Here is a 26,961-nt window from a genome sequence, read left to right on the forward strand (position 1 = left end):
TAACTTTTACTCTGCCTCACATTTCTTTACTTCAAGCAGCTTTCCTACGCTAAGCTCTACGCTGTTTGGTTGCATGATTCTCTCCTGTCCTACCTCTTCTTCATAATACATACAGGAAACCTATTTTCACAACCTTTTCTGCTCATTTAGTTCTTTTGGGGTTGGTTGGGTTTTTTTTGGTCACACCTCACCTCCCACTTCCTTCTTTGGCTCTCAACTGTAATTTTCTTGTCCAGCTGATGCTAGTCTTTATTTCCTCTCTTTACTTTCAACCATAAATTACACCTTTGCAGGCTTTTTGCCCCAATTTCCTTTTCCAGCTTACCCAAGATACGAAATATCTCCCCTTAGTCCACTGAATAATGTGATTTTCTCCTTTGTTCTGTCTGGGTGCCAATTAGAAAGGATTTGATAGAGCATTCACAGTACACAGGAGAACGAAGATCCCAGTTCTTAATGCTGGTGACATACTTTAACAGCCAACACAGGGAAAACCCCCTGTATTTTGCTCTTCCTGAGGCGAAAACAGCTTATACACAAAGCACATAAACATATGCTGTAGCTTTTTGGTTATGTCACCATATGCAGACCAGCTAAGACAAGCAACTGACTATTTGTAGTCTTGGAAGACTATTTTAAATATTTTAAAATCCACAGATTTTTTAATGGATTCTTAATACCTCAGAGGCTCTTATTTTGGCTACACTTAGGTGCCTTTTCACAAAGGAAGGAAGATGATCCATCTAGAAAAATTCTAGCATCCTGAAAAGAGCCAAGTTTGTCTGACAGGTCCAAGAAGTACCATGGCCACCCAATAAAGGTTTCAATAGATGTTACTGGAATTTTCCAGTTTTGTTTCATAAATGGCCTAATTGTTTGAGTGTGGGTAAGAGCAAATGACAGAACAGCAAACAATCCTTACACAGCATTTCACCCCAGACAATCACATGCTGTAAGAGTAACTTGTCACTGCAAAATCTTACCACTTAAACACTGAAGTTCAGAAACAGTGAGTATTATCAGTATTTCCTAATGGAACCTTAATAACCAAAAGTCACAGTCTTTGGCTATAACACTGCTATGCTGTATCAGAGGGAGATTGCTTTGTTTGTCCCATTTTCCTTAAGAGCAGCGAAACAGAAGTTCTACCAACAGTTTACATCAGGAATAACTTCCATACAAATCTAACTTGATATAGTAGGATTTTAACTTCAAAGTAATTTTTTTTTAAAAAGGCTCAACAGGATCTCATTCATGGAGAAGCATAGCTGCAGGCAGGTAATATCTAGAAATATTCAGCCATTTAGGTTAGGCCACAAGAGGAAGGTCGATTTATGAGTTTTTCACATTCATGCAACAAGAAAGTCCATTCAAAGGCACTTCACACACCTCTACTGTGAAACGTTTCTATAAACTGCACATTCCTTTTCCTGATGTGATCAGAAAAGGTAATTTACCATGTAACAAGTTTGTACAGTGTGCAGACAGAAAAGATGACGTGAGAAAAAGAAGTGTTTCCTCGCTCAGATGCTCTAGTGCTTCAACACTTGCACAAATCAAAGCTGTCCTTTTAAGCGCTTAGGTGAAGAATGTCTCCGTTACCTTAAAGGTAAGTATCCAGTCATTGGTAAGCACTTAATCACTCATCCACCAATATCTTACATTACATTCAGCATTGCTTCTAGGCCTCAGATAACAATTCCTCCATGGGTGACCTATATCAAAAAGCCAAACGCTAGAAGTCTCCAGGACCACTGCAAATAAACTAGGATCTGTCCTATACTCACTAGATTTCATGGCATTCGGGGCGTTGGAAGGTGCATTCCCCCAGCCTGTTGTCGATGCTCCTGTATCATCTACTTCACCCCACCCGGGACTGGTTTCATTTGGCTCACCCCAGGCGGACGTACCATTATCTGGAGCAGGCGGAGTGCTTTTGCTCCAGACTGCACAAAGGAGAAAGAGTTTTCATTACAGACCGTTTAGACAACGAACTATTTACTGCAGTGCAGCACCATGTCATTATTCTACTGCATTACATCTGCTGAAGACTCTGAGGTCTCAATAGCGTGGGTGAAACAGAATCAAAAACTGTTCGTATCAACTGTTCATGGTGGGCTCTGAGCTTCAGGTATGAAAAGAAAGAACATAAGGATGAATAATATTCTTCTCTCAGGTTAAATATGAACCTAACCCTACTTTGTCTTCTGGTGAACTTCTTTTACTGAAAGCACCAGACCATTTGGGGTTTTCATATACTGAAGAACAACTAAGAACATAACAGTACACCTCACTCATTTCCAGGCTATGCAGGGTTGATTTCTTGGTATTTTTTTTGGTAATTATTATTTCAAAGACGAAAATACGTCGCTAAATATTCTTCATCATACAGTAGAACCAAATTGAGCTAAGAAACTAAACCAGATGCTCATTCAGTGTCAACTGCTATTAACCATGTTTCAAAGCAAACAGTTTTTGACTCAAAACAAATACAGAATTTTTTCCTGTTTCTCTAGTAATTAAATAAAAGTTCTGTAAGAATTCAACCCTTCCCAGATAGAATACCTGCCAGCTAACACTTTTTTTTTTTTTTACTGGCAAGCTGACCGGTCTTCAGATCAAAGTTATTAAGGCACAATAAGCAAAGGACTATTTGATTCAAATTAATGACACTTGAATTCAGCACCAAACATTCAAGTAAGAAATGGCTTTTCGTTATGAAATAATGCTATTAGCTATAGGCTACAAGTGTACCTCTTATGCAGAAGGGTTACGGTCATAGAAATTTGCTGAAGAAAGGAAGGAGTACCTGATGCTTGTGATTTGCTAGTCATTGGAGTAGGCAGGCTCTGTTCCCGTGGGGCCTGTCCTCCTTGTGAGTTCTTGTCCCACAGGTTCACATTCTTGTAGTTATAACTGCTAGGATCTCCCCACGCTGAAGTGCCATCATCAATATCCATTTTCCGACTGATTGACTGTGGAGAAGGTTCTTCCCAGCCACTAGGCTCCTCGTCTTTGGGGGCAGCTGGTTGTGGTCCGCTGTTCCAGTTTGGGTTCGGAGGTCGCCCATTACTTGGAGTTTGTGGCGGTGGACCCCAGGAACCAGAAGTCTCCTGCTGCTGCTGCTGCTGTTGCTGCTGCTGCTTGTTCCAGGAGTTGGGCTGTCGACCCGTCTCATTCCACGTTGAATTTCTTTTACAATCGTCCCAACCACCCTTTGAAGCAGAGCCTGTATTTGCACCATTACCCCAAGTTCCAATCTCATTTTGCCCACCTTCACCCCAACCAGATGCTGGCTTATTTCCCGTACTTTCCCAGTTGCTGTTTTTCGCTTGGTCAACTTCCTCTCCCCAACCGTTCTTTCCAGAAGACCATCCTTGATTAGGCTGCCGTCCACCCCACCCCTGATCCTTACTAGAGCTGTCATTCCAAGAAGATGACGATTTCTCTTCTTGTCTTCCCCCTCCCCAATTAGATGAATTGGGGTTCTTATAGTCATTCCATCCTCCAGTATTTTTGGGGTCCTTCCACTCTGTTGGGGTTGAGAGCTCACCCCATCCAGACTTGATTTGATTGCTTTGGCTGGGTACATCGCCCCAGCCCCCTGAGTTCTTTGTCTGTGTGGCAGAGCTCTCCCACCCCTCAGTTCCTTTGTCAGACTTCCCCTCAGGCCGTGGCATCTCTTCAATATCCCATACGGTGTCTTGCTTAATTTGTGTTTGGCCCCAGCCAGTGTTTGAAAGCACTCGGGGGTCCAAATCAGTCCTGCTCAGCAAAGTCTGCAAGACTGCCTGGCAATCAGGATGTGTAGGCCTATATGATCGGCGTCCAGAATTGTGACTGTCACTACTTCCTGCTTTGTGGTTGCTTCCAGTGCTTTGACCTCCAACCTCACTTCCTGCAGAGCTGGAAGATCTTCCCCAACAGGGAGCCTGGGAATTGCCTTGGTTTTCAGGAAGAGGGTGGCCTTTTTGATTGTCCCATGCTCCAGTGCTAGAATTTGGTTGGTTTGGACCACTCCATTCTCCAATCTTCAGTTCATCAGACCCAGACAGCTGTTTCCATTCTCCCTGAGAGACCCCAGATGTTAATTTGTTCCCTTCACCCCATTTGCTTTCATTTGCATGCTGAGGGCCAAAGTTCCAAGACCCACCACCCGTAGACCGGTTATTGTTATCCCAAGAATCGCTTCTTGACCCATTAGATTTTTGAACAGAAGCTCCTTTCCAGGAGTCCTCCCTATCCTTTCCATTGTTCCCATGGTTTCCAGAATTGCTCTGTCCAGAGACTGTGTCAGTTCCAGAAGACCCCCTAGCTGTACCCCAAGACCCAACACTCCCAGTCTTTCTTTCTCCAGTGCTTTGTGAAGGGGTGTCAGTGCTCCTGGAAGGGTTCCCCAAGCCCATTTCAAAGGGCATTCCCTTATTCTCCATAGGGTTTGGTGAACTTAAGTTCAAGGAGTTAGTGTTTCCGTTTTTTGGTCCATCAGTGTTATGAATTTGAGCCTGTTCTCTGCCAGAGACAAAGTTAACACCCGCATTTTCCATCTTTGACTGCTGTTCCCTAGAGGTCTGACCTACTGTGCTAATCTGTGCATTGGAGCTACCACTATCAGATTCCGAAGTCCCTTTCCTAGAATTGCCCTCTTGGACCAGTGCTGGCCAAGCAGACGGGTTGCTATTTGGGTTAAAGTTGCTGAAGCCAGAACCAGAACCAATTCTATCTTGTCCAGTCAAGTTCCTCCAATTACTTAGTCCATTGTTACTCTCGGCAGCAGGGTTGGAAGATTGAACAGATTTAGCCTTGGGATCAGATTTCCAGGCCCCAAGATTACATTCATTTCCAGCGCTTCCAGACTGGCACTGGCTTCCTTTTCCTTTGTTACTAGTGGTGCTTCCTGGCAGAGCGTTCTTCTCCAAGCCAGGGTTCGAGGCACTGTTGTTATCGGTGGTGTTTTCGGAAGAAGACTCAGCATCTTTGCTGGCGATACAAGGCCACTCTTCCATGTCAGACCCGTCTACAATCACCTTGTCCCAGATGTGAGTTGGGTTGGCGTTGGTGCCGCTGTTGGAGGAGGCTCCAGGACCCCAAGTGGAATTTGCATAATTTGAAGCAGCAGCACCTCCAATTGTTGAATCTAAAAAGACAAAAAGCATAAAAAAGACCCCCAAAGGCCATTAATATTCAATGCTCTCTACGAACACTGAACATCACGTTTTTGACACCACTGACTATTGATTCAATTAATACATTGATCCTATTCTCATGCACGTCACAGAGTTGCTTAGGAAGAACAAGAAGCTAGAAAAAACCATTAAAAATACAGATTAAAAATGCATTTCAAGAAATTGCCCAGAAGCAGTTTGCGGGCATCTGAATTATGGTTAAGTCTCTCAGTGTCTTACAGACCAGCTGATTCAAGTTCAACAAAACAACTGCAACTCACTAAATGAACCTGTATGGTCACTACTGGCACTAGTTGTAGACTTCTCAAAAACAGATGAAATCATACTACGTGGAGAACAAGAATATATACGTGCACACACTTTTATGCATGCATGTTTGCATAGTCAAGTAGGAGACTACATGATGGAGTTCAAGAAGCGTATGGTCTGATGTTTTGGTGATCCTGTGAGGAGCCAGGAGTTGGATTCAGAGGTCCTTATGGGTCACTTCCAACTAAGGATACTCTATGATTCTGTGACCGATTCAACAAAGCAACCAGTATTTCTGACAGACAGAAAGGTAAAAGATGAAAAACATAAAAGGAATATAAAGCTGAAGCCTTTAGCTTCAAATACATCTTTTTTTAAGTTGATTTTGCTAGCAGAACTTTCTTTACACCCTTACAAAACAAAGAGTTTTCTTTCCCAAAGCTATGCTGAAAAGAGTAAACCAAGAGTCAAACCTACACAAATCATAATTTCTCTGTAGTAGCATGCAAGCTGTATTGAGCATGTAATTATTCCACATTTCTATCACTCTACCACATAAATCACAATTTGTGGTTTTGTGAGAAACTGAATCAATCTCTCCACCACTAGACAAAAGCTAACAAGATATCAAACATTTCCTCCTCTCTTTTAACTGATCTACTCCAAATTTGCCAAGTCTCACCTCTCATTTGTGACAGTTCCAACAGCCCTTTAATTAAGTCAACTGTATTCACAAACTCAACAGCACACTGTCCATTTCTTGATATGTTAGCTTTTGCTAACACTGCATTGTATAGGGCAACCTCCAAGTCCAATAACTCTTAAGAGTCAGTGAAAGAAAATGACAGGAGAAATGACTAGGAAAAGAACCACAATGTCAAGGTATTTGTATGCAGCTTTAAAGCACATAAATTAATAGTGCCACAATGAAGCCTCTGTCAATGCTAACAGCATGTTTGCATATGTACAAATAGTTCTCATCAATTTAAGAAGTCAGGCAAGGTTTTCCCTTTCACCCAAAGTTACCTTTGCTCATCTATATAATTTCATTTCATTTCTACTTCTATGTGCTTCTCTATATAGTGCCATTTACTTTTCTACACATCCGTAATACAGAAGAACTTGAAACTGCCCACAAATTCTCTGTAATGAAGACTGAACACTCCCTGTTCTACAAACTCATGCTGAACACTAATAAAGTTATAATGACTTATAAAAACAGTTGATTTTTTAAAGTACATGTGTTATGTACTCAAGAGTGAAGACCAACATTTCTGATTACTATTAGTAATAACGAAAGCTTTCAAATTTGATGAACTGAAGTCTGTTTTCATCCATTAACCCTAGGCCACCAAAATCCAACAAATCACGCAGTTCCTATGCTCACCCTGTTCCTTCTGTTATTTTAATGTCAATTGCAAACTTAAGAAGAGCAAGGAAGTGCAATTCCATCCTTTTAGTACAGTGAGTAACCTCACCCTTCCCTCCTCACTCTTTTTTTTTTCCAATTAAAAACGTTTACTTTTAATGATGAAAATAAGGAACTGAAATAAGTGAAAGTACTGAAATGGAGTCCAGAAACAAAGATTCAGTTTTGGTGTGAGAGACCATCTGGTGATTCCTGGAGGATACTATGACGACTGAAAGATGCTCACCAATAGAATTTAAGCTTTGTTTTCAAAAAATGTCTTGCACGTTCTGAAGATGACTCGTAGTAGAAAAATGATGTACAACCCTCTACCTGACAGCATTGCTGCAAGACAGTAGTAAGCTTGGCAAACAGAAGTCATCTTTCAGGGGATTAGGGTTTTGTCATCTTACACTGCATTCCAATTCTGGCAGTAAAACATACATGTGAACAAGGATTAGGTCTTGACCTTCTATATTAACAATTGCTCTTGCTGTAGTTGTTCAGTTCTGTTTGTTTTCCCTTGTTTTGTATAGAAGCTGCACTGCTACAGGACAGCAAAATAATAATTTTTTAAAAATGGATCAGTTACTGGCAATCGAAGACTTCACCAACACCACCTATTGCCATTTGGTGAATTTAACAAGGAGAAGAATTACCTAAATTATTTTCCCCTTTGGGAATCTGCCTTCTTGCCTGCGTTTGTGTGCGCGTGCGATGAGTTCATCGTAATACATGGCTGCTTGACAAAGTTAGGTCCAAATCTGACACCCAATTTTGAAACAGCCAGGATCCCAGAAGGAACTGGTGACAGGAGAGGCACGGCAATATCATGCTTCCATAAGCCATTTCCTGAAGCCTTTTAAGTGTGGCACTAACCTTCCTCTTAGACAGCTGCTCATTTCCAGTCCTCTGCCACACCTACTCCCATGTGCTATCATCCGTGTTGCTACTGACAGTCAGTGAGTTCAACTGGGAAATTATCCAGACTGAAATGAGCTTTATACACCAACTTGGGTTAATTTTAATCCAAGTCAGCTCCTCGGCCCAGATACTGTGTTATGGTGCAGAAGTGTATTCGAACAGGGTGAGGCAAGTCTGAAGGGCACAGATCTTCCTTGGCAACACTCCAGACTTGCATAAGACTGTGGCCATAAATGTTGCCACAATCAATAAAATACAACCATATAACATAATCTCAGTAATTGAGTTAAAGCTGAAATATGAGAATTCATAAAACTTGAGGTCAGTCTCAAAACCAAATAATAGCTGTTGAACACATAATAATTACACAGAACTTAAGAAGTGTATAAAACACTTCAAATTGGTTTGAATGAAGCTCAATCAAAATTTTAAAAAACTGCTGTTGGAAGAAATGAGAAATCTTGAGTATTTTTAGGATGTTTTGCTACCATAATGTCTCCTCTGTCAGCCTATCACTGTGAAGATACGCTAATGCTGACATAATGCTTGGATTTTATACCTCAAGTATGAAAACTTCGGGCTGTTGTTTGTTGTGGTGATTTTTTTCCTCACCATTCCTCTTTCAGGTGTGTTTCTCAAAAACAGCCATCTCTCACTGATATATTTTAAAACCAATTAGCTAACATTTTTCTGTTTTAGCTTAAAACTTGCCCACCATTAAATAGGGAACATGAGAGACAATAAGACAAAAAATGTCAAACAGTGATTCACTACCAAGGAATTCAAGTATGGAAGAGGCAAAACAAACTAAATTATTCATTTTCCTAGGAACTTTTTAAATAGAAACAAAACCACCTCACCTAGCTTACTACATTCCTGAGTTTCAAATCAGCTCAGAGTTCATCTTTTTGTGGACTGCAGAGAACTAAAAAGTTTATGCTCTCAATGATGGGTAAAATAACCCACTCTGTTGGGGCTTTCAAAACAGACGTAATGGTAGCATTTTTCCTTTTTTTGACTTTATTTTAAATCCTGATTGTTAGAACTGAAGTGTCCTTGAATACTCAGATCAACTAAGCTTTTCTTTAGATGTCCCAAGTGGACTTTTCTTCTTCTATTATTCTAAGTTAAGAAGGAAATATTACTGTTACAGCAATCCCTCAAGCTATTAAAAAAAAATAATCAAGAGCAGTCAGTAATTTTTCTGTTCTCAATGACAGCTATTAAATGCTACCCATTTATCGCTATGCTTTATTTACCTTGTTGTTTTAAGAGCCCTACAGTACCCAATTCAAAGCACTCAAAACATGCGTATCTTAAAAAAAAAATAATCACCGTTCTGGTTCCAGACAGCAGTAAAAATTGCACACAATGCTGCTATCAGGAAAGGAAAAGCGTATGAGCTAGAAGAGCAGGAGTCAGCTTTCCAAAATTCTGTCAGAGCACAGTTTCGGTGATCCCTTTTCTTAGGAGCGCGCACGCACGTGGACGTAACGTCCCCATTCTCACTCACCTGTTGCAGTCCCACTGTCGCTCTGCAGCAGTGCTCCTGTCACTGGTTGTGCGTTGTTGGGGTTTGCTCCTGGTGCTGCCGGGGGAGGAGGCCCTGCTCCACCCCCAAGGAGCATACAGGATGGTGGAGGGGGCTGCCCACGTTTCAGTAACACTTTGTGGTCCTGCTGGCAACGGAATCGCGGCGGCACCTCCCGAGGCATGTAGCGGGCGGCGCTTGGCGGTTGTCCGTTCGGCACTGCCACCCTTTTGGCATTGTTGCCACCATTGACTGGTGGCGATGGAGAGTTGCCAATTGGGCTGGCAGCCACTGGTTGGCTTAAACTTGGTTTCGTCACTTCGGGCACTGAAAAACAGGAAAAATCAAAGTTAGGCAGTCTTCCACTCAAACCTGCGTTAGCTACAAGAGGTCGCTGCAACTCTTTTCTTTTATAGTGCCATTCTTCTCTGATATACCATGCAGCTTCAACCTTACACAAATAAAATTTAATTGGAACTCTGCCCTTGGCAAGCCTCTTGAAGTATCAATTTTTTTTTAAAGTAATGGTGGCAAATGATAACACCCTAGGTCAGGAGAAGTTTTAAAAGATGAACAGTCATACATAACCTTTTTTTCCCCTTCTCTTCCCCATCTTCAACTGGTTTTAGGATTGTTATGCATCACCCTTACTGGAGACCTGAAATCAGATTCTAAGTTTCACTTGCTTCGGCCATTGCTAGAACACAGAGCAAAAGACCCTGCTCAACAACTGAGAATTAACAAGTTCGAGCACTCTAATCTTCTCTGAAATAAGGCAGTAATATTTGACTCTTATTCAGAAAGCAGTCCTACCTACAGCATTTGTATTGGGCTTGCCTAAAGTTTACCACCTGGTCACCAGATGCTCCTATAAGCAAGGATAAGCTGCTTCTGAAGGCTATTGTGCCTTAGAGAAAAGCAAAAATGCAGACAAATCCTTGAGAAAGTAATACTGTCCAAAACTGCAGGTTGAGGGGGGGTGGGGAGGGGTTGTGTCCCCTTCCTAAAACTCTCCCTGTGCTTTTTTAAATACTGCAAAAGAAAATCAGGCATTACCTTAGTCTTGCACCTGTAATAACTCACTAACAGAATCCAAAGAGGAAAATTTAATACATTTCCTATAGCCTCTGCTGGAGACTAATACGAGAAAAGCATGCTCAGCAACCCCTCCCCACCAAAGTGAGCATTATCAGCAAAACTTTTGCTCTTACAAAAGAGAGATCAACACCAGGGAGTCTCTCTCTAGCAGCTGTAAATGCATTATCCCCCACATATTGTTTTGATGAGCATTTTCTGACTTCCCTATATAGGTTTCATTGCCCCTAAACCAAAAAAAAGGTATTGTCAGCTGTAAAACCAAGTACTATCTTACCTCTTCTCTGCCATTTCTTTTTAACGGCAACTTCCTCATGCAAGTTTTAGAAAAGTGACAAACATACCAGCTAAATAAGCCAAGCATTCAAGATGTTCATTCTTCAGTTCTGCCCTATTTTTTTGGCTTTTAGGTGCTTGGACTTCATTATCCCTTAATTAATTTTCCAGAAACAGGTCTTTTTCGCTCGTTTCGGTACATCACCGCACGCAGTACTTTCCCTGTCTTCCATTCCATTTATATCATAGGTTTCGGTTTTCAGTTACTCATCTAAAACCTTTGTAAATTTGAAAGTTGGGCTAAATATTTTAGCTGGCCTATTTTATCTACATCCACCATTTTCACTTCTAGTATTCTGGCGCTGACAAAAAGGACAGTTTTAGTTTCTCTATTTTAATCCTCTTAGCTTCTTCTCTCTTCCTAATGCTCGTTTTGAGTACTTCATCTCAAATCATAACTCCCTTTTCTAACAGCTTTGATCAAAACCAAGTTTGGACTCAAGTCAATAAAAATGCTCTTCAGGATTAAACAAAGACTCTTACCTTTGGTTTTTTGATCTGTGACCTGCAAAGTAAGAGCAAGAATGTAAATAGAGTTGTAAGAACCTCAAAACAAACATTCAGCAGGCTGCACTAAATCATGAATTTATAAGCACAAAATCGGTATAAGCTGAAAGAAAATAATCAGCTGATCAAGTGCAAGCATCAGAACAATTTATGTCTTATATATAAATTGTTAAGAACAACAGTTTCTGGAATACCTTTGCCTCACAGAAAATTATCTGGCATAAACAGTGATTTCTGTATTCTTCATTGTTAGTATTCACCCCCTTCCTCTTGCCAAACACCTACTTGTGAAGCATGAATAAGCTCAACGCTAATTTGTGAAGCACAAATAAACCTGAGCTACATACCATTACAGCTTCTTCAGACTGTGCACATTAAACATTACAGTTAAACTGTAATAAATCCTACCCTCTATGCAAGTATACCTGCAGTAGACTGTTGGGGCTAGCAACAGAATTCCCCCAGGGTCGCTGTATGTGAGAGTACCAATCTGTCTCTGCCACCTTCCCTTTCACTTTTCGCACAGCATCCTCCCCAGGGTGACAGGAGGTTCACTGTTTCAACTACAAAAAGTACCAGAAATACCTATAGAGCACCAGGCTTCAACAGCACTTGAATGCAAGCAGTTGGTTACTGAAGTGAGCCATCATGCTGGCCAATGCACTCAATGTGGTTTTTTGCTGTACTTTTACATTCTTACAGCATAGCAGATTTCAAGCTACAGCAGACACAAACATATCACTGGCATATTCTGCGGAATCATGTGAATCGTAGCATGTTTTGATCCTGTCGATCATGAGCTCCACTACACAATAAAGGAAAAACCCTAAAGATCATCATGTGTCAGGCTCTATGACACCTGTTCTGAAAAAGAAATTGCTGAGCTAGTCCATAATTCTGGAAAGCACACAGGGACAGTATAGAATAATGAAAGCACAAGTAAAAAGCAGTTTATTGTCTAAGCCAACCAAGCCAGAACCCTTTTGTATGGTAAAGAATAAAAAGACAAACTGTCCTGAATTGCTGTGACATCATTTACTTCACAAAAGTGAGGAGTGTAATATGCAAAGTGAAATATTCACTAAAATATAAACCAAACTCAAACATCCTAACTTCAGATTTATGCAGCTCTTCTAAGAAACCAACAATGCACCTGTACCAAAAATGCGTCCATACTGTGCCAGATGTCAGTTTTCATTTCTTTTAGGAAACATCCCACGTGTGCAAAGCCGGATCTGCCTCTAGAGCAGCTCAAATTCTGTTAAGCACTTAAGTGACTGTAACGCTTTGTTACTAAAGGAAGGTGAAATGGAATAAAAGAATTCATGAAACCAACGTTGTAATGCTGATAGGTTCCCTATGGTAAGAGCAAACACCTTCTGTAAATAACTTGTCTACTTGGAAGAACACCACTTCACCAGATGTTCAAAAAATCCTAAATTATAACCACTGTTTTAGATTAAAAAAAACACTTCTGCCTATGTTACATCCATAGTCAAAACTATCTGGTTTTGTCATTTCTCAGATCCAGAATGCAGAAGCTGAGAAAGTGACTGCGTGTCTCAGACTTACAGCCGTCATCTCTCTGTGGGAAACCTGGGAGCACTGGCAGGACGGGGCCAATCTCAGCCTTCTGACAAGCTACCAAACAGCCCCTGGGACACAAACCACAGGAATTCAGTCTATGAATCTGCTTGCATAACCTTTGCTGATTTTCATCTTTTTCTTTCGTTAAGTTTCTGAAGATCCGGACAGAAACAGCTGTTTCATGTTACACAAACCCTATCTGAAAGAGCCACCCCCCAAATCACTGCTGGTTTTTTGGTGATCACTACTGCAATCACTAAGAACGGACACACACATTTATGTTCTGCCTATATTCCCAGCTGTCTTCAAGTATTACTCCCACACTTGGTCTCCAGGAGATTAACTTATTTTCAGTGTTTACCTTTTCCCAGATTTTGGCAAAATATCTTAACATGCAATCACAGCAAATAACTTGGTAGATGAGGGACCACACAGGAAAGCTGGCAAATCTCCTTTGTATTCAAAGTACTGACTCCTCTGTAAACACACTCAGCACTGCTATCAACACTATCAGTACAACCTTTCCAAGTTTTTGTTGTGTGGAGTATTAGCATGTAATTCTCAAATCACTACTCTTTACTCACAAGCCTCTGCCCCTCCTGGTTCCTACATGGCTGAAAACACACCATCTATTTTTATTTTCTACTTGAGCATTAAACAGCAGCAACACTCAAGGAAAAAGATGCTGAAGAAACCTTATTCTGTAGCTACTGATTTTCTTCAGTGTTATTGGGGATGCATCATCGTGACACTGACTAAGGACAACAGAAATACACTAAGTTTATCTGCACCAATTTTGAAGTGGTACACTTAAATTGGTGGGGAAAAAAGAAACCAGACTTAAATAAAAGCTCCCAACGAACTAAAATTTAACCGATGCTGCAGAACCAGTATCAGCTGTTCTTAACACAAAGCTACATCACCTAACAGCAGAAGACTAACACTGAGAATCTGAAGTAACTGAAAAACACGGACTACTGAAAGTAAAGCACTCTGCTTTCAATCTCACAGTACTGTTGAGGTTGGGAAGCACAGCCTCTGGAGATGTGGCAGTCTGTAGTAGCTCTCCCTCAACCTGTGGGTCCCAGCTCAAAGCAAATTACCAAACCCAAGTTGCTCGGGGCCACGTCCAACTTGTTTCTGAGCATCTCCAAAGAACCACAACTTCTCCAGCAAACCTGTTCTAGTGGTTGCCCATTCACACATGCTCACAGAAATATCCTCCTATGATTAAGCAGAATTTCTTCTATTTCAATTTGCGCTCCCCTCCTCACGTCCTGTCTTGTGCACTACCGAGAAGAGCCTGGCTGCATCTTCTTTCCTCCCTCCCACCAAATATCTACACATGCTCCCCCGTGCCTCCTCTTCCCCAGGTTGAGCAGTTCCAGCTCACTCAGCCTCTCTTCATTTGTCAGGTACTCCAGTCCCTCCATCACCTCTGGGGCCCTTTGCTGATTCCACTCAAGGATCCTTACAGCCATCTTGGACTGGGATGCCCAAAACAAGACGGAGAGGACGTAAGTAAAAAGCACATATTGCAAGTGATGCTGAGTTCACACTAAAGGTTAATCTCTAGAATGACCTCCTACATTTTTAACAAAAAGGAGCACTTCCAAACAAACCAAGTGTTCAAACTCATCCACTGAGCATAAACACTTTACAGTGATTCGTCAAGAATCTCCTTTCAACAGAAGTGTTACTGGGCAGAGAAAATGTAAAACGTAAACCATATGTAGCAAACAATAAAAGCAACTTGTAGGGAAATATTTCACATAACCTTTTTTAAGAATCTGTAGCATTCCCATCTCCAAAACACCTTCAAACACTGCAAAATGCACATACTGAGTGCCCATATTCAGCAACATTAATTAAATATTTCTTATCACAAAACTGATTACTTTTTCTTTGCTTGACAAACCAAAGAAAAAAATATCAAAGTTTACTAAAAACTGAAGTTCAAGACAAATAATGCAGAAAATCTTTAATGAAGCATTACTATAACTTAGACAAGAAGAGGCTTTATTCTCAAATGCAAGCAATCTAATATTTTACCAGCCCCAGTACTATTTATGCTCTAGTTGGATAGGAGAACTCAAACATCAACACCTACCTTCTGAGCAGATTCCTTCTTTTTCTTATCCTCCTTCTTCCTTTTCTTGTCTTCCATTAACTGTTCTTCCCTTTCTTGCTCCTTCTCTCTGCCAAAACATAAATAAAACCAATATGAGCACTTCCAAGTTCTGAGGGATCCACATGTATTATATACCTCTTCCCCACAAGAAAAGAAGTCCAGACAGCAGATTCCTCTGATCATCATGCTTCATTTGCATTGAAGGTTTCAGCCTAACTGAGATCAGAAAAGCACCTTGTAGTTCAGTGTGGTCACAATCATGAAACTTACTGCAAAAAGTAAAAGTCCTTCATTTGGATCAGACCTCTTCTAGTGGTACCCTATGTAAATTAACTACGTCTGATACTAAAAATTCCTTCAAGGCATTTCGGCCAAAGCATCGTTTTAATTGGGTTGTACTATTATTTAATGAAGTCTCATAAATCCTTTCATATGGCAAAAAAGGGAAGTAGTAATTTAAATAAGATGGTTTGGTTTGATATGACATTTGTCTTCGTAGGGGAAGAGATTATTCTATTCCCTGTAGCTATGCCACTTGTAAAAGACTAGAAGTGTCATATCAAATCAAAACCATCATTTATTACACAAATCACTAATTTCTAGCCTACTGTACCCAGCCAAATATTTTTTGTGACAAACTCTGTAATATAAACTACTTTCCAGGGAGAGCATTTTCTACCCAAGAACATTCCTTTAAAGAAAATTAAATGAAGAAAAATATGTGCAGTTGCTATTTTGTCAAGCAATCATCTTGTTGCTATGTATTGTGCCAAAACAAAGTACCATTAAATGGTTAATTTACTGCATATGTGCTACTGCCTGAGCTGTTTCTATGGTGAGCCACTCTGATTAACTAATTATCTTCACCTGCTTAAAAGGACACTTAAGATCAAGTTTTCAACTCACTTAGAATATATTCTTCTTTTAATCAGGGAAATTTTAAGACAACTGATGTAAAAAAATGATGTGACAGGAGGGAGAGAGCCAGAGAAAAGGGATGTGTACTTTAGAAACGGGAAACATCCAACACATTCAATCCATGAACTTTTACAACATAACTTTAATTCAGATGGATGAAAACGGATTCAGGGAGTTTCAAAATAACAACCTTAAATGCACAGAAATATCTGTGCCATATTCAGAGTGGGGGGGAGAGGAAGGAGAAGAAAGCATTTTGACTCACTATGTTGGCTGTAATAGCTGAAGCTCATACTTGTACTAAGTATTTATTTAAATGATGCACAAATCCAAGTTCTTTGTGAGTACAATTTAAAAAGATTAGAGCTGAGCTGGCTTTGTTGTCATGTCTTTCAGAATTCTCCTTCCACTGTGAGCTGCAATACCTCAGGTAAGATTTACGCTCACATTTTTACCAAGTTGAAGTGCAAAGAAACTTGTACCTTTTCTACAGATAGAAAATAGAACATTTTCCTGGTTTCATGAACTCACTCTCCTCCTTGGTGGATGGAGACTAGAATGGATGAGTGCTCAGTAATTCCATCCTCAGCCTATTGCCACGTGCAATTTATACATTAACGGCAAGTCCTGTCCCATTTTAACAAAACTGGAGGCATTCTCCGTCATACTGAGCAGCATTTTATGCACTCTGTCCAGTATTGCTGAACAAGGTCAGCTCTTGCTCTTTACTGTTCTCTATAAAATGTCAAAAGCACACTTTCCAGCTCTACACTTTGGCAAAAAAAAACCCCGCAGTTTTTTCAGTTTCACTAACATGCATTTGGGGAGGTCAGTGTACTTCATACTGTCACAGCACTGATATGGAATTTTCCAATTTTCTTTAACTAATCCTTTTATGTAATATGGAAAAAGCTCTCCAGTGACACCATCCTCTTTCTGAGTTACTATAATCTCAAATTCTGTTTGCTACCTTCTTATTGACAAACAGCTTGGACCCTTTGGGCTGCAGTGCCAGTTATAACTTCACAGTCTCTAAAAAACTTTCCTGTGGCAAGCAAACATTTAAGAGCTGTCTTAAAGGAGCTGCTGAAAAAGGGTAGGATGAAAAAATGAATTCCAGTAACTGCCTGGCACACAGACAACCTTCTGCTTAAAAGCACCTACTTACTTCTGCGAGAGAGCAGGGAATGGAAAAGAACGAGAAAAAGTTGAAATTCACCATCAAAGCTGAAGTTGTGGCTTACAGCGACACGGAGCACTAACGATAAAAAGAAATGAGGACAGAAAACCCATAGCCTGAAAAAAAACATGTGGTTATGGTCACCTGTCTGTGTGACCACAAGCTCAGAACAGGCAGACTGCTGCTGCTGCCGCCTTGTTTTTCTATATATGTGGATGAGGATCTCTGTTACTAAGGCTGCAGATGAAAGCTTAGCTCGTGGGCCCACCTTTGCTCGTGCTCCTTCAGTAGAGCTGGATATTCAATATCCCACAGGGCACATCATCACCAATTACTATATAGGGATCATCAATACTTAGCAATTCAGGCTTCAAATCAACAATCCATGTAGGCACACAGCTCAGTTCTGTTGAACTGTCAGGGATCTATCCGAACACTTGGGATATGGTCTATGTTCAAAACCATTAAGTTCTTGGCAAAAAAATGTAACTGAAACCTTACTGCTGAAACATCTACTTCAAAAACGTATGTTTACCATTAGAAGTATGGCAGTTACAATTACACTGATAAAACTGCTGTCGGCTTTCAGGTGAGCCAGCCTGCAATGGCAGCAGGACAGCAGCCCTGAGAGCACCAGGCAGAAGAAAGGCAAGCAGGTGATGATCTGGAGGGGTGGGGTTTTACTGCTTGTTTGTTCAATGCGCTTCTTCTAACATCTGAACACCACTGATCAGACACTGACCAATACAGCAAGCTGTGCCTCTCGTGGCCCTCTTTTCTATGACCACACGTCATCACAGGAACAGAACCTTGCTGAATACAAACTTGTGAGAACAAAACTGACTGGAGAAAAACAAACATAGCAACGTTCAGTGCTTCAACAAATTCTACAAAACAAAAGCCTTTCAGGTATCTCATTAATTGGTTCAGAGGATTGCTGCCTATTAACTGAACATCAACTACAAGACTGTTTTCTGGCCTGCCCAGAGAAACCAGGCTCTGTGGTGCACCAGCAGCACCGGCTGCTTCTACTGACAACATCAGCATGGGGAGAAAAATGTAACTCTAAAATGAGTGGATTAAGAGTAATGCAGTGGGGCATGGTTCTGTTTTTTTTGTTACCAGAACACAGTGATGGAACACAGACACACCAAAATCCTGAAGAGCAAATGTGATGAACAGCAAGCAGTAGTTGAATTTTTATTCTAGTTCTCTAATAGGACTTTCATTAATTGCCTGCAAAATCTGAGAATTAACAGTGTTGGAAAATGTTTTAAAAGTGCATTACAGACTTCATTTTTGATTAGCAAAACAAAAAGAAAAAACAACGTGTTAACAGCTTACAAATGAAGGGAATCTCTGAGTGCTAATCCGAATTTTTGTTTCGAAAAGCAACGCACAGAACAGTAGCTATGACAGTGTATTCAATACATTACCTAGCTCCTTGTACCAACCTCCTCTGGCTAAGACAAAACTAATTATTTCAGAAAACAAGGAGGGTTTTTCAGTGAGTTAACTAGGGAAAACAGTTGCAAAATTCAAGTTCTCACAAGACATATCAGAAAGAAAAAAAAAGAGGCATTTAAAAAGCATACCCTCTCACAGAACAGGCTTTTGAGAATGCTGTTTTCCCGCAAAATCCTAGCATTCATTTTTCCTTTTTCCCCACAGCTTTGGGCTTGAGGCATGGGTAAAGAACGGAAGCTGACTGAAAACGGCAGACGACAGGACGCGCTGCGCTCCACACTGTGACGCTATCTGCTGACAGCACGCCTTGATGGGTGCAGATAACGCCACACACAACCTTCGTCTGTGCGAAAAGCCACAACCCTATGAAGTCATCCTCGACTAAAATTGCATGAAAATTGAAGTTATGTGTAAGATACAAATTGTGGGAAGCTCAGAAGTGGCACTTCACAGTATAAAGTTCCAGGTTCCTTCCAAGGGTTACAGGGCAGCTGCTTAAAATGTCGGCAGTCCCCTGTAAGGACTCAGACCAGGCAGCAGAACTATGAGTTCCCTTCCCTCCTTTTGCCCCCACTCTTTACTTTCACTATTTGCTATAACACAACACGGCAGTGACAGCAAGTTTGTCTGGGTGCAACCTAGAAGTCTTCCTTCAAGCTGGGAACCAACCTTTCTACCCTCCTCCGGAACAGAAGAGATTATGAAACTGCACTTGCAGGACTGACAGCACTTTACACAGAACCAGCTTTTATCTATATAGCTACAAGGTCACATTTATGACTGATAAATTTTGTCTAGAGACTTAAGCCACAACCAACCGCAGCTGGAGGCCTTCACTCTGCGTGAGAGAATGATATGCACTGCATGGGGCAATCCCACTTGGAGGCAACATTTATTAACTTGAACTAGTGCAGCTCCCCTCTGATTCAAAACATAGGTCCAGAAGTAAACTAATTATCATCTTAGAAATAGATCAAAAGACTCAAATTTGAGGGTCTAAACCAGGATTTAAATCTACAGTAAGGTATCCATCTCTGGCCAAGATTTGAAGGAAGAAGGATTTCCAGTAAGCTGTAGCTACTGGCATGTGTAATTAAATGAAACTGCAGCCCTTCCACACAGCACTCGGTTAAAACTCTATATAAATTTTATCAATAGAAAGATTGATCAGGAAAAGTATCTGCATTTCCTCCTGAAGCTGACTCTGCAGTTGTGCTAGTAAAGACAACGTATCTTCTCAACTGGGCTGCATTCAGTCCTTTATTCCACCCTCTGCATGTGTAACCCTACTGCTGTCGCTTGCATCTCTGCAGTTTTAATTGTAACAGGGGCTTTACTGGTACGTTCCTGCATCACGCTTTGTATATACATGCATTAGAAAGAACACACTGATAGTAACAAGGGCCACAAGCAATGAAGAAGAAAACACAGCACACACTGCTAAATGGGTATGCAGGATTTCAGTTCTCACACTTTCAGGCTCAGGCCCTTCTTGTTGCAGCTATGAACACCAGCAATCAACCGCTTCAGCTGGATGAAAGCTCCAAAATCAAATCAATTAACTGGGACTACAGAGACCAAAAGGAACTGCTGCCCTACGGAGCACGGAAAGCCCAACAATTTTAATTCTACTTTCATTCAGAGTGTTACACTTTAACCTAAGTATCCATTATTTCAACACGGTGAGAAGAGCATGGCGTGTTCAAACACACACAGGTGTGCTCCGGCGTGTTCAAACAGAACATCAAACAGAAGAGAGGTGTTACGCAGCCTGAGCTACAACCCAGAGCCGTAAGGTGGAATTACTTCCACTAGACTGAGCCATTTAAGGAGTTGTGATCTCGCTGATCGAAAGATTCAAAATGGGACTCACCGTATAAAACGTTACACAAATGCACAGCCACATTCTTTCTTATGCAATGCTCATGTGCATAAAGCAGACTGACCAAGCCACACGAGTCAGCTCCATGTGGGACAGCCCCTTAGAAACCTGGCTTTCAGGCTGAACTGCAAAAGTGGAATACGGAACTACTTCAGGACAAGCTAACTCTGATACACAGAAGGGAAAAACTAAACAAACAAACACTCAGAATAGCACTTCTGAGTACAAATATTTCCCAGACTATAAAAAAATAAACCTACAGCATAACATTTTTGAGGAAAAAAAGAACAGTCGTCTGCTTGAAATGAGACTGAAGATCGTACCATCACTGAACTCCAACACTGAAGAGATTGGCTATGCATCCCACGGCAGACCAGCTACGAAAGGGACAACTGTTCTACACTTTTTTTGAATGAAAATGAAATGTAAGTAACAGAACTCAGCTCTAAAATATGAAAACAGTTTTTCATATCTGTAACATTATATATGAACGTATATACACACAGTCTAACAGGTAAGACAGTAAATAACAAAAGCCATGCCACAAATAGGCATGCCGTGGGTTTGATATACACATAAAGTACACGCTTTGCTATACATTAACTGGAAGCTCTTCAGAAAAAGTGTCTAAGAAGTGCTCTGTAAAGCAGCACTTTTAAAAGGAGTTGTTTGCCCATCAAGGAGGTAGAGTAGGCTGCTTCTGTCTTCTCTTTGGCTGGAGACCAAACCACGTCACAGTGAGAAGTTTGCTTACTTTAAATAGCGTATCTGGAACAAGAGATATGCCTTTATCACTGCAAAACATCAGTCATCTGAAGTTGCTGGAGAAAATAACTGAACTCACAAGATCAGCATGCTGACTACACTACAAGTATGCTTTTCTAAAGAGCGACTCCTTATAGAATGCTACTACACTTGTTAATAGAGTAGGATTAATTAGTACTGGAGTACTGCATAGATATATAATTGCACAGCGATTTACAGTAATAGAAAGACTGGCATATGCTCACGCTGATGGAGGTGTGCTCTCAACACTTCAGCAACAGGTTTTGGGGGGTTCCATTTTGGTTTCATTAGCCTCCTGCTGATAAGTAAACCTTAGATTGCATAAAATAAGAACTGAGATCTCTTTCATATTCCGTATTTCTTGCTTGTGTTTGTTGTATAACATTACACTTTCCAGCTGTATCAACTACATACACTGCAAATTCTACTTTAAGGCAAGTTCTAAAGTTTCCACAAGTTGGCCTCAGTAGACAGAAATCAAAGCTTTCAGTAAATGGAGAGCTACAGCCAAAGCCCTGGAATGTCAGATCTGAACAAGCTTCCTTCCCTCCTTCAGTCTTCAACTGTTTCAGAGCTTTTATGGATCAGTAATGATTGTTTCATTACACGTGCACACAAAGATATCAAAACCACAGATAAAGCGTTCAGAAAGTTGTGAAACGTGGTGAAAAATACCTCAAGAATGGCAAAGCATTCAGTCAGAAATCAACCCGTCATTAACAGCTCCATAATTTGTTGTCATATCAGAACATTCATTCAGCAAGACAGTTCTATTCAGGATTTCAAGGTTTCACTGAAGGATCAAATAATGTGATTTTTTAAATAGAAAGTAAGATGCATAGAAAGCCCTATTATCTCAAATTGTTTACCAAGAAAGGTATCATTGTGGTTCTGTAACCCACAATAAAATACGTTGAGAAATGAATGACAAGACAGACAACAATTAATGGGTAACAGCTACCACAATACAATCTCAATACAGAACTTGTGACTGCTCTCAGAAGGAGCTGAACTTCCCCTTGCGTGTGTGCGACTTCTTTTCACTGCCCCTTCTAAAAAGAACTTTTTACCTATCCCGCTGTGCATGCAGAAGTACTTCAAGAGCCCTACTTTGCCACACAACATGGGGCTCAAAATAAGGGCAGCCTATCTGGGAAAAGCGCCAGATGTCGGTAAAAGGATTGCTTATTAGTCTGCAGGTGCAGTATATACAAGTATTTGACAGTATTGGTTTGCATGAAAAGATTAAGAGCTGTAAATTCTACCAGTTTTATAACCACAAATGGCTTGTATGTAGGGAGAAAATAAAACGCCCTCATTTGAAAACTGATGGAAGGAAAGCTGCAAAAAATCTTTTCCCTAAAGAGCACACTTCAGGTTTCATTCCTAATTTCCAAAGCAATTCACCTCTTTAGAAGCCAGTGACGCTTTCCTCTTAGTGGTCTTACTATCAGTCACAACAGTGACTCTTATTTAAAAGGAGTTCTGGGAGTTACCTGGTGTAACCTCACGTTCACAGCAGGGCCATCATCACACAGGCTGGTCAAGACCCATTCGAAGCATCTCCAAAGACAGAGAAATAACCACTACTATGAAGAGCCTGTTCCACTTTTTGGCTACACTCACTGCACTTCCTCAAAATCTAATTTGAATTCCCTTTCTCCACCTTGCATTCACTGCCTCTTGGCTTTTTTTTTCTCACTGCACACCATTTCCACTAATAGCCTGGCTCTCCATACATGCTCATTAGGCGGCTGACGACAGCAGTCAGTAACATTACCTCCTTAGCTTTCTAAGTCTGAACAAATCCAGTTCTCTCAGCTTCTCCTTGTGCAAGACATACTCCAGTCTGCTAAGTATCTTGGTGGCCATTTAATGTGCCACTGCCTTTCCTGTATGGGTGCCAAAACTGGTCACAGCACATTAAAGGCAGTCTTGTAGGTACTGAATAGAGAAGAAACATTTCTGGCGCCCCATTTTTGCTAATGCAGCCCAACATGTGCTTGGTTTCTTAATAGCAAGGACACCTTCCTGACTCACATTCTGGTTTTACTCTTCCAGGACTTCAGGTGTTTTCTCTGCAGAGCTACTTTCTAGTTTGTAGATGTGCATGGCATTATTTTGACCAAGATGCAAGACTTTCCACTCAAAATGACTGAATGTCCAGAGGCTTCTGCCAGACCCTTTCTTCTAGCCTGTTCCCTCTTGCTATTCCCCTGAATAGCAATCATACACTCTAAAGGTGTCCAGCACTCAGCCCAGTTTTGGACTATCTGCAAACTCAGCGAGGCTGTGTTCCACCCCACCGACCAGGTCACTCACAGACATGGAACAGTATTGGACCCAGGGATGATTTGCCCAGGACACCCTACTGTCCAGCTGCCCACAGGACTTACATCACTGACCACAACCAATACTGTATCACTGATTCTGGCCATCCAGCTCAGGAACCCTTTTTTGTTCTAATCTTTTTTCTCTTTTTTTTTTAAAAAAAACCAACTATTTCTGTACTTAGTGGCTGAGTGAGCTGGATACCAATGCCAGATGTTTTCTGCAGATCTGCAGCAGGAGAGCAGTACCAGCTATCCATCTGTATCGGCTGTGTGCCCATGCACTCTGGCTTGCAGTCTGCAGCCTAGACACGCTGTGCAAGGCAAGCTCAAAGCTCTACAGGCAGCTTTACCAACATCTCAAACTTGTTCCAGATAGCGAGGAAAGTGAAGTTGATGAGCATTACTTCCATCTTAATAATGTATTCTTACGTGTATGGCTGAGAAGCGTTATTAAATAATGGAACTATTTTACACTTAACCTAACAGCAGTTAGGAAAAGGTAACTCTCCTGACAATGGCATAACTTAATTCTAACAAAAGCAGTTCTGTAATTTCTTATAGACGTCTGCATTAAATGCCAAGAACAAAATTATTCTTTAAGACACACACGCACAAAAATCCCAAGGAAGTATGCTATTTGTCGTGGCAATTGCAGCAATGCATTCATACCATTTCTAACATAAACACTGAAACGTGTAAAGCAGCTCAATTAAACTATGCATTTTCTGCTATAGGGTCATTACGGTACCAACACAGGTCACCCAGAGCTCAAAAGACTGGATCACAGAAAATCTCTGGTAACAGAAGTAGCTACATTTACACAGAATCACACAATGGTTTGGATTGCAAGGGACCACTGGGTTCATCTACTCCAACCCTTGCACCAGCAGGGACACCCACAGCAGTGTGCTCATTTCCAGATGGCTTCTGAAGATCCTGAAAGGTTGCAGCCAGAGGGTTGTGATCAGTGGTTCTACGTCCAGGTGGAGACTGGTGATAAGATGATGGGATCAAGTGCATCCTCAGCGAGTTGAGAGGTGCACATGATAAGGCAGAAGGAATAAACTCAAAAGGCAGGCCCAATGTGAGCCTGATGAGGTTCAATAAAGCAAAGCGCTAAGTTTTGCACTTGGGTTGGGGTAGACCCAAATATGTGTACAGACTGAGAGAACTCCTTGAGTGCAGCCCCATTGAGAAGGACTTAATGGTTCTGGCAGATAAAAACTTAATGTGAGCCAGCAGTGTGCACTTGCAGCCCGGAAGGCCAACAGCATCTGGGGCTGCATGAGAAGAGGGGTGGCCAGCAGAGTGAGTGAGGTGATTGTCCCCTTCTGCTCTGCTTTCATGAGGCCTCACTTGGAGTACTGCATCCAGGTCTGGAGCCCCAGTACAAGAACGATGTGGAGCTCTTGGAGCACATCCAGAGGAAGCCACAAAGATGATCAGAGGGCTGGAGCACCTCTCTTTTGTAGAGAGGTCAAGGGAACTGCACTTGTTCAGCCTGCAGAAGACTCTGGGGAAGACCTCAGTGCGGCCTTCCTGTAGTTGAGAGTTCACAGGAAGGTGACTGACTTTTTATGCAGTTTGATAACATTATGACAAGGTAGAAAGGTTTTAAAATAAAGGAGGAGAAATGTAGGTTAAACACTAGGAGGAAACCCTTTACTCAGAAGGTGATGAGGTGCTGACACTGATTGCCCAGAAAGGCTGGGGCTGCCCCATCCCTGGAGGTGTTCGAGGCAGAGGGTTATAATTCTATGGTCAGTCAGTTCCATCAGGCCCCATGGACTTCTACATAGGTCACTCCAGCAGTAACACTTCCTATTTATTTCCACGGAGGCTACAACAGACAGAAAGAGCAGAGTAGCACTATTTGATAGAACAAATCCTTAGCTCCAAAACACAACTTTTTAACGGTTACCACCATTAGTTGACAATCCCATTTTGTGGTGTGACAGCAGTGCATAGCAATACAGCTTGTCTTTCACATCTCTGTTGTCACTGCAGAAACGTACCACCCACTGTCTGTGCTCACATCCACGGTTTGGTCTCCAAAAACGTTCAACAAGCATTAACGAATGCCAATGTGTGCAATTCTTTCTGCATGGAGGAATTCAGTGACACACCACTGCCTCATTTACACAGCCATGTCAGATAGCATTTTGACAGACTGCTCCTTTGCTGCCATTTGTCACACGGCAACAAAATGTAACGAATTTTGGCAGGAAGGTTAAAACTCCACTGCAATGGGTTACTATGCTAAAGCTCACTGTGTTGTTTTCCAGCCAGCTTACTGCTCACAACACCACTGTTCCACCTGGTCAGCTGCATCTCATCGTACTTCATGCTCAGTCTCTCAAAGACGTGGCTGAGATTAAAGAACTGGAAGCTCAGCGTGGCATTATCCACACAGGCCATGCTTCATATCATCTGTTTTCTTCCTTCTTCCTGTGTCCCACCCTTCAAACAAAATAATAAAGGAGAATACCATACCAGCTGCATTCCCAATTCCTTCAACATATCAAAAAAGAATTTATGTCTCTCAAAAATACTTTCATACTCTCTTCATTGCAACTTCATGCAAACCAACTTGAAAGAGCAGGAATGGGATGTAGTTCTCTGACTTTATGAGGCACCAGAATATATTCTTGACATTGAAAATTCAGGCTCCTAACAGACAGGAAACCTCTTCAGAGGTTTCAGGTGGCAAATAGGTGTTTCAGTGCATTTCATCAAGAGGGCCTCAGTTACTAAATACTTCACACCATTGTTTTGCTGGCACCATTTCTAATACTGGTGATTGGTTAGACCAACTTTATGCAGTTGTCCCTTTTTAGGTTGTAACCTTTATTCAAGTCCAATAATCATTCTTCCTGTCTCAGAGCCTCGTATCTTCTGCACTGGGGCACTTTGGCAGCAAAGGGAAGATTCTTCCTCCTGCTCCAAGAAGAGACAAAGGTCTCGTCTTCCTCATCCTGTGTGTAATTTTAGTCTCCTCTGCACTATGAGCTACCTTAACTTCTTCCTCTCACTGGAACTTAAGGCTGCCAGTGAGCTTATGCCAGTGCATAACTACCCATGTAGTTGCCAAGCCACTCTCTGTAATATCTGAAAAGTCATGGCTGTCAGGTAAAATCCCCAGTGACAGGAAAACATCACTCCCACTTTTAAGAAGTGTTGTTTAATTGGTAAGGGATTTTATTTTACTTATTTCATTTCCAAACACACACTTGAAATTCACTTGCTATAACAGTGAAAATAATTTAAGCAAGTAAAGTAACATCCTGACAAGCACATTACAGATCTCCAGTTCTGTAAAATATAATACAATTTTGCATATATGGTGCTTCAAGGCACTACAGTAATAAAAATAGCATTTATCAAATTATAAGTCATTATTTTAATCGTACTAAATCAATATACTAAAGCAAGAATGTATTT

General features: G+C 41.2%; 1 protein-coding gene across 12 annotated transcripts in view; it reads right to left on the reverse strand.

Annotated features, from left to right (window-relative positions):
* Positions 1-26,961, reverse strand: part of TNRC6B (trinucleotide repeat containing adaptor 6B) — a 139,041-nt gene that overhangs the window by 39,204 nt on the left and 72,876 nt on the right. For 9 of the 12 annotated variants that reach the window (XM_048933984.1, XM_048933982.1, XM_048933983.1 and 6 more), the window contains 5 exons: positions 14,934-15,021; positions 11,213-11,234; positions 9,281-9,625; positions 2,810-5,137; positions 1,788-1,946 (listed from right to left, as the gene is read on the reverse strand). In XM_048933984.1, the coding sequence (XP_048789941.1) occupies positions 1,788-1,946; positions 2,810-5,137; positions 9,281-9,625; positions 11,213-11,234; positions 14,934-15,021 (2,942 nt within the window). Of the gene's footprint in view, positions 1-1,787; positions 1,947-2,809; positions 5,138-9,280; positions 9,626-11,212; positions 11,235-14,933; positions 15,022-15,224; positions 15,834-18,647; positions 18,805-26,961 lie in introns of those variants that run through there. The other 3 variants (XM_048933986.1, XM_048933988.1, XM_048933987.1) reach the window with 3 other exon arrangements.

The sequence above is a fragment of the Lagopus muta genome, chromosome 1 (assembly GCF_023343835.1).
Source record: "Lagopus muta isolate bLagMut1 chromosome 1, bLagMut1 primary, whole genome shotgun sequence".
Taxonomy (NCBI): domain Eukaryota; kingdom Metazoa; phylum Chordata; class Aves; order Galliformes; family Phasianidae; genus Lagopus; species Lagopus muta.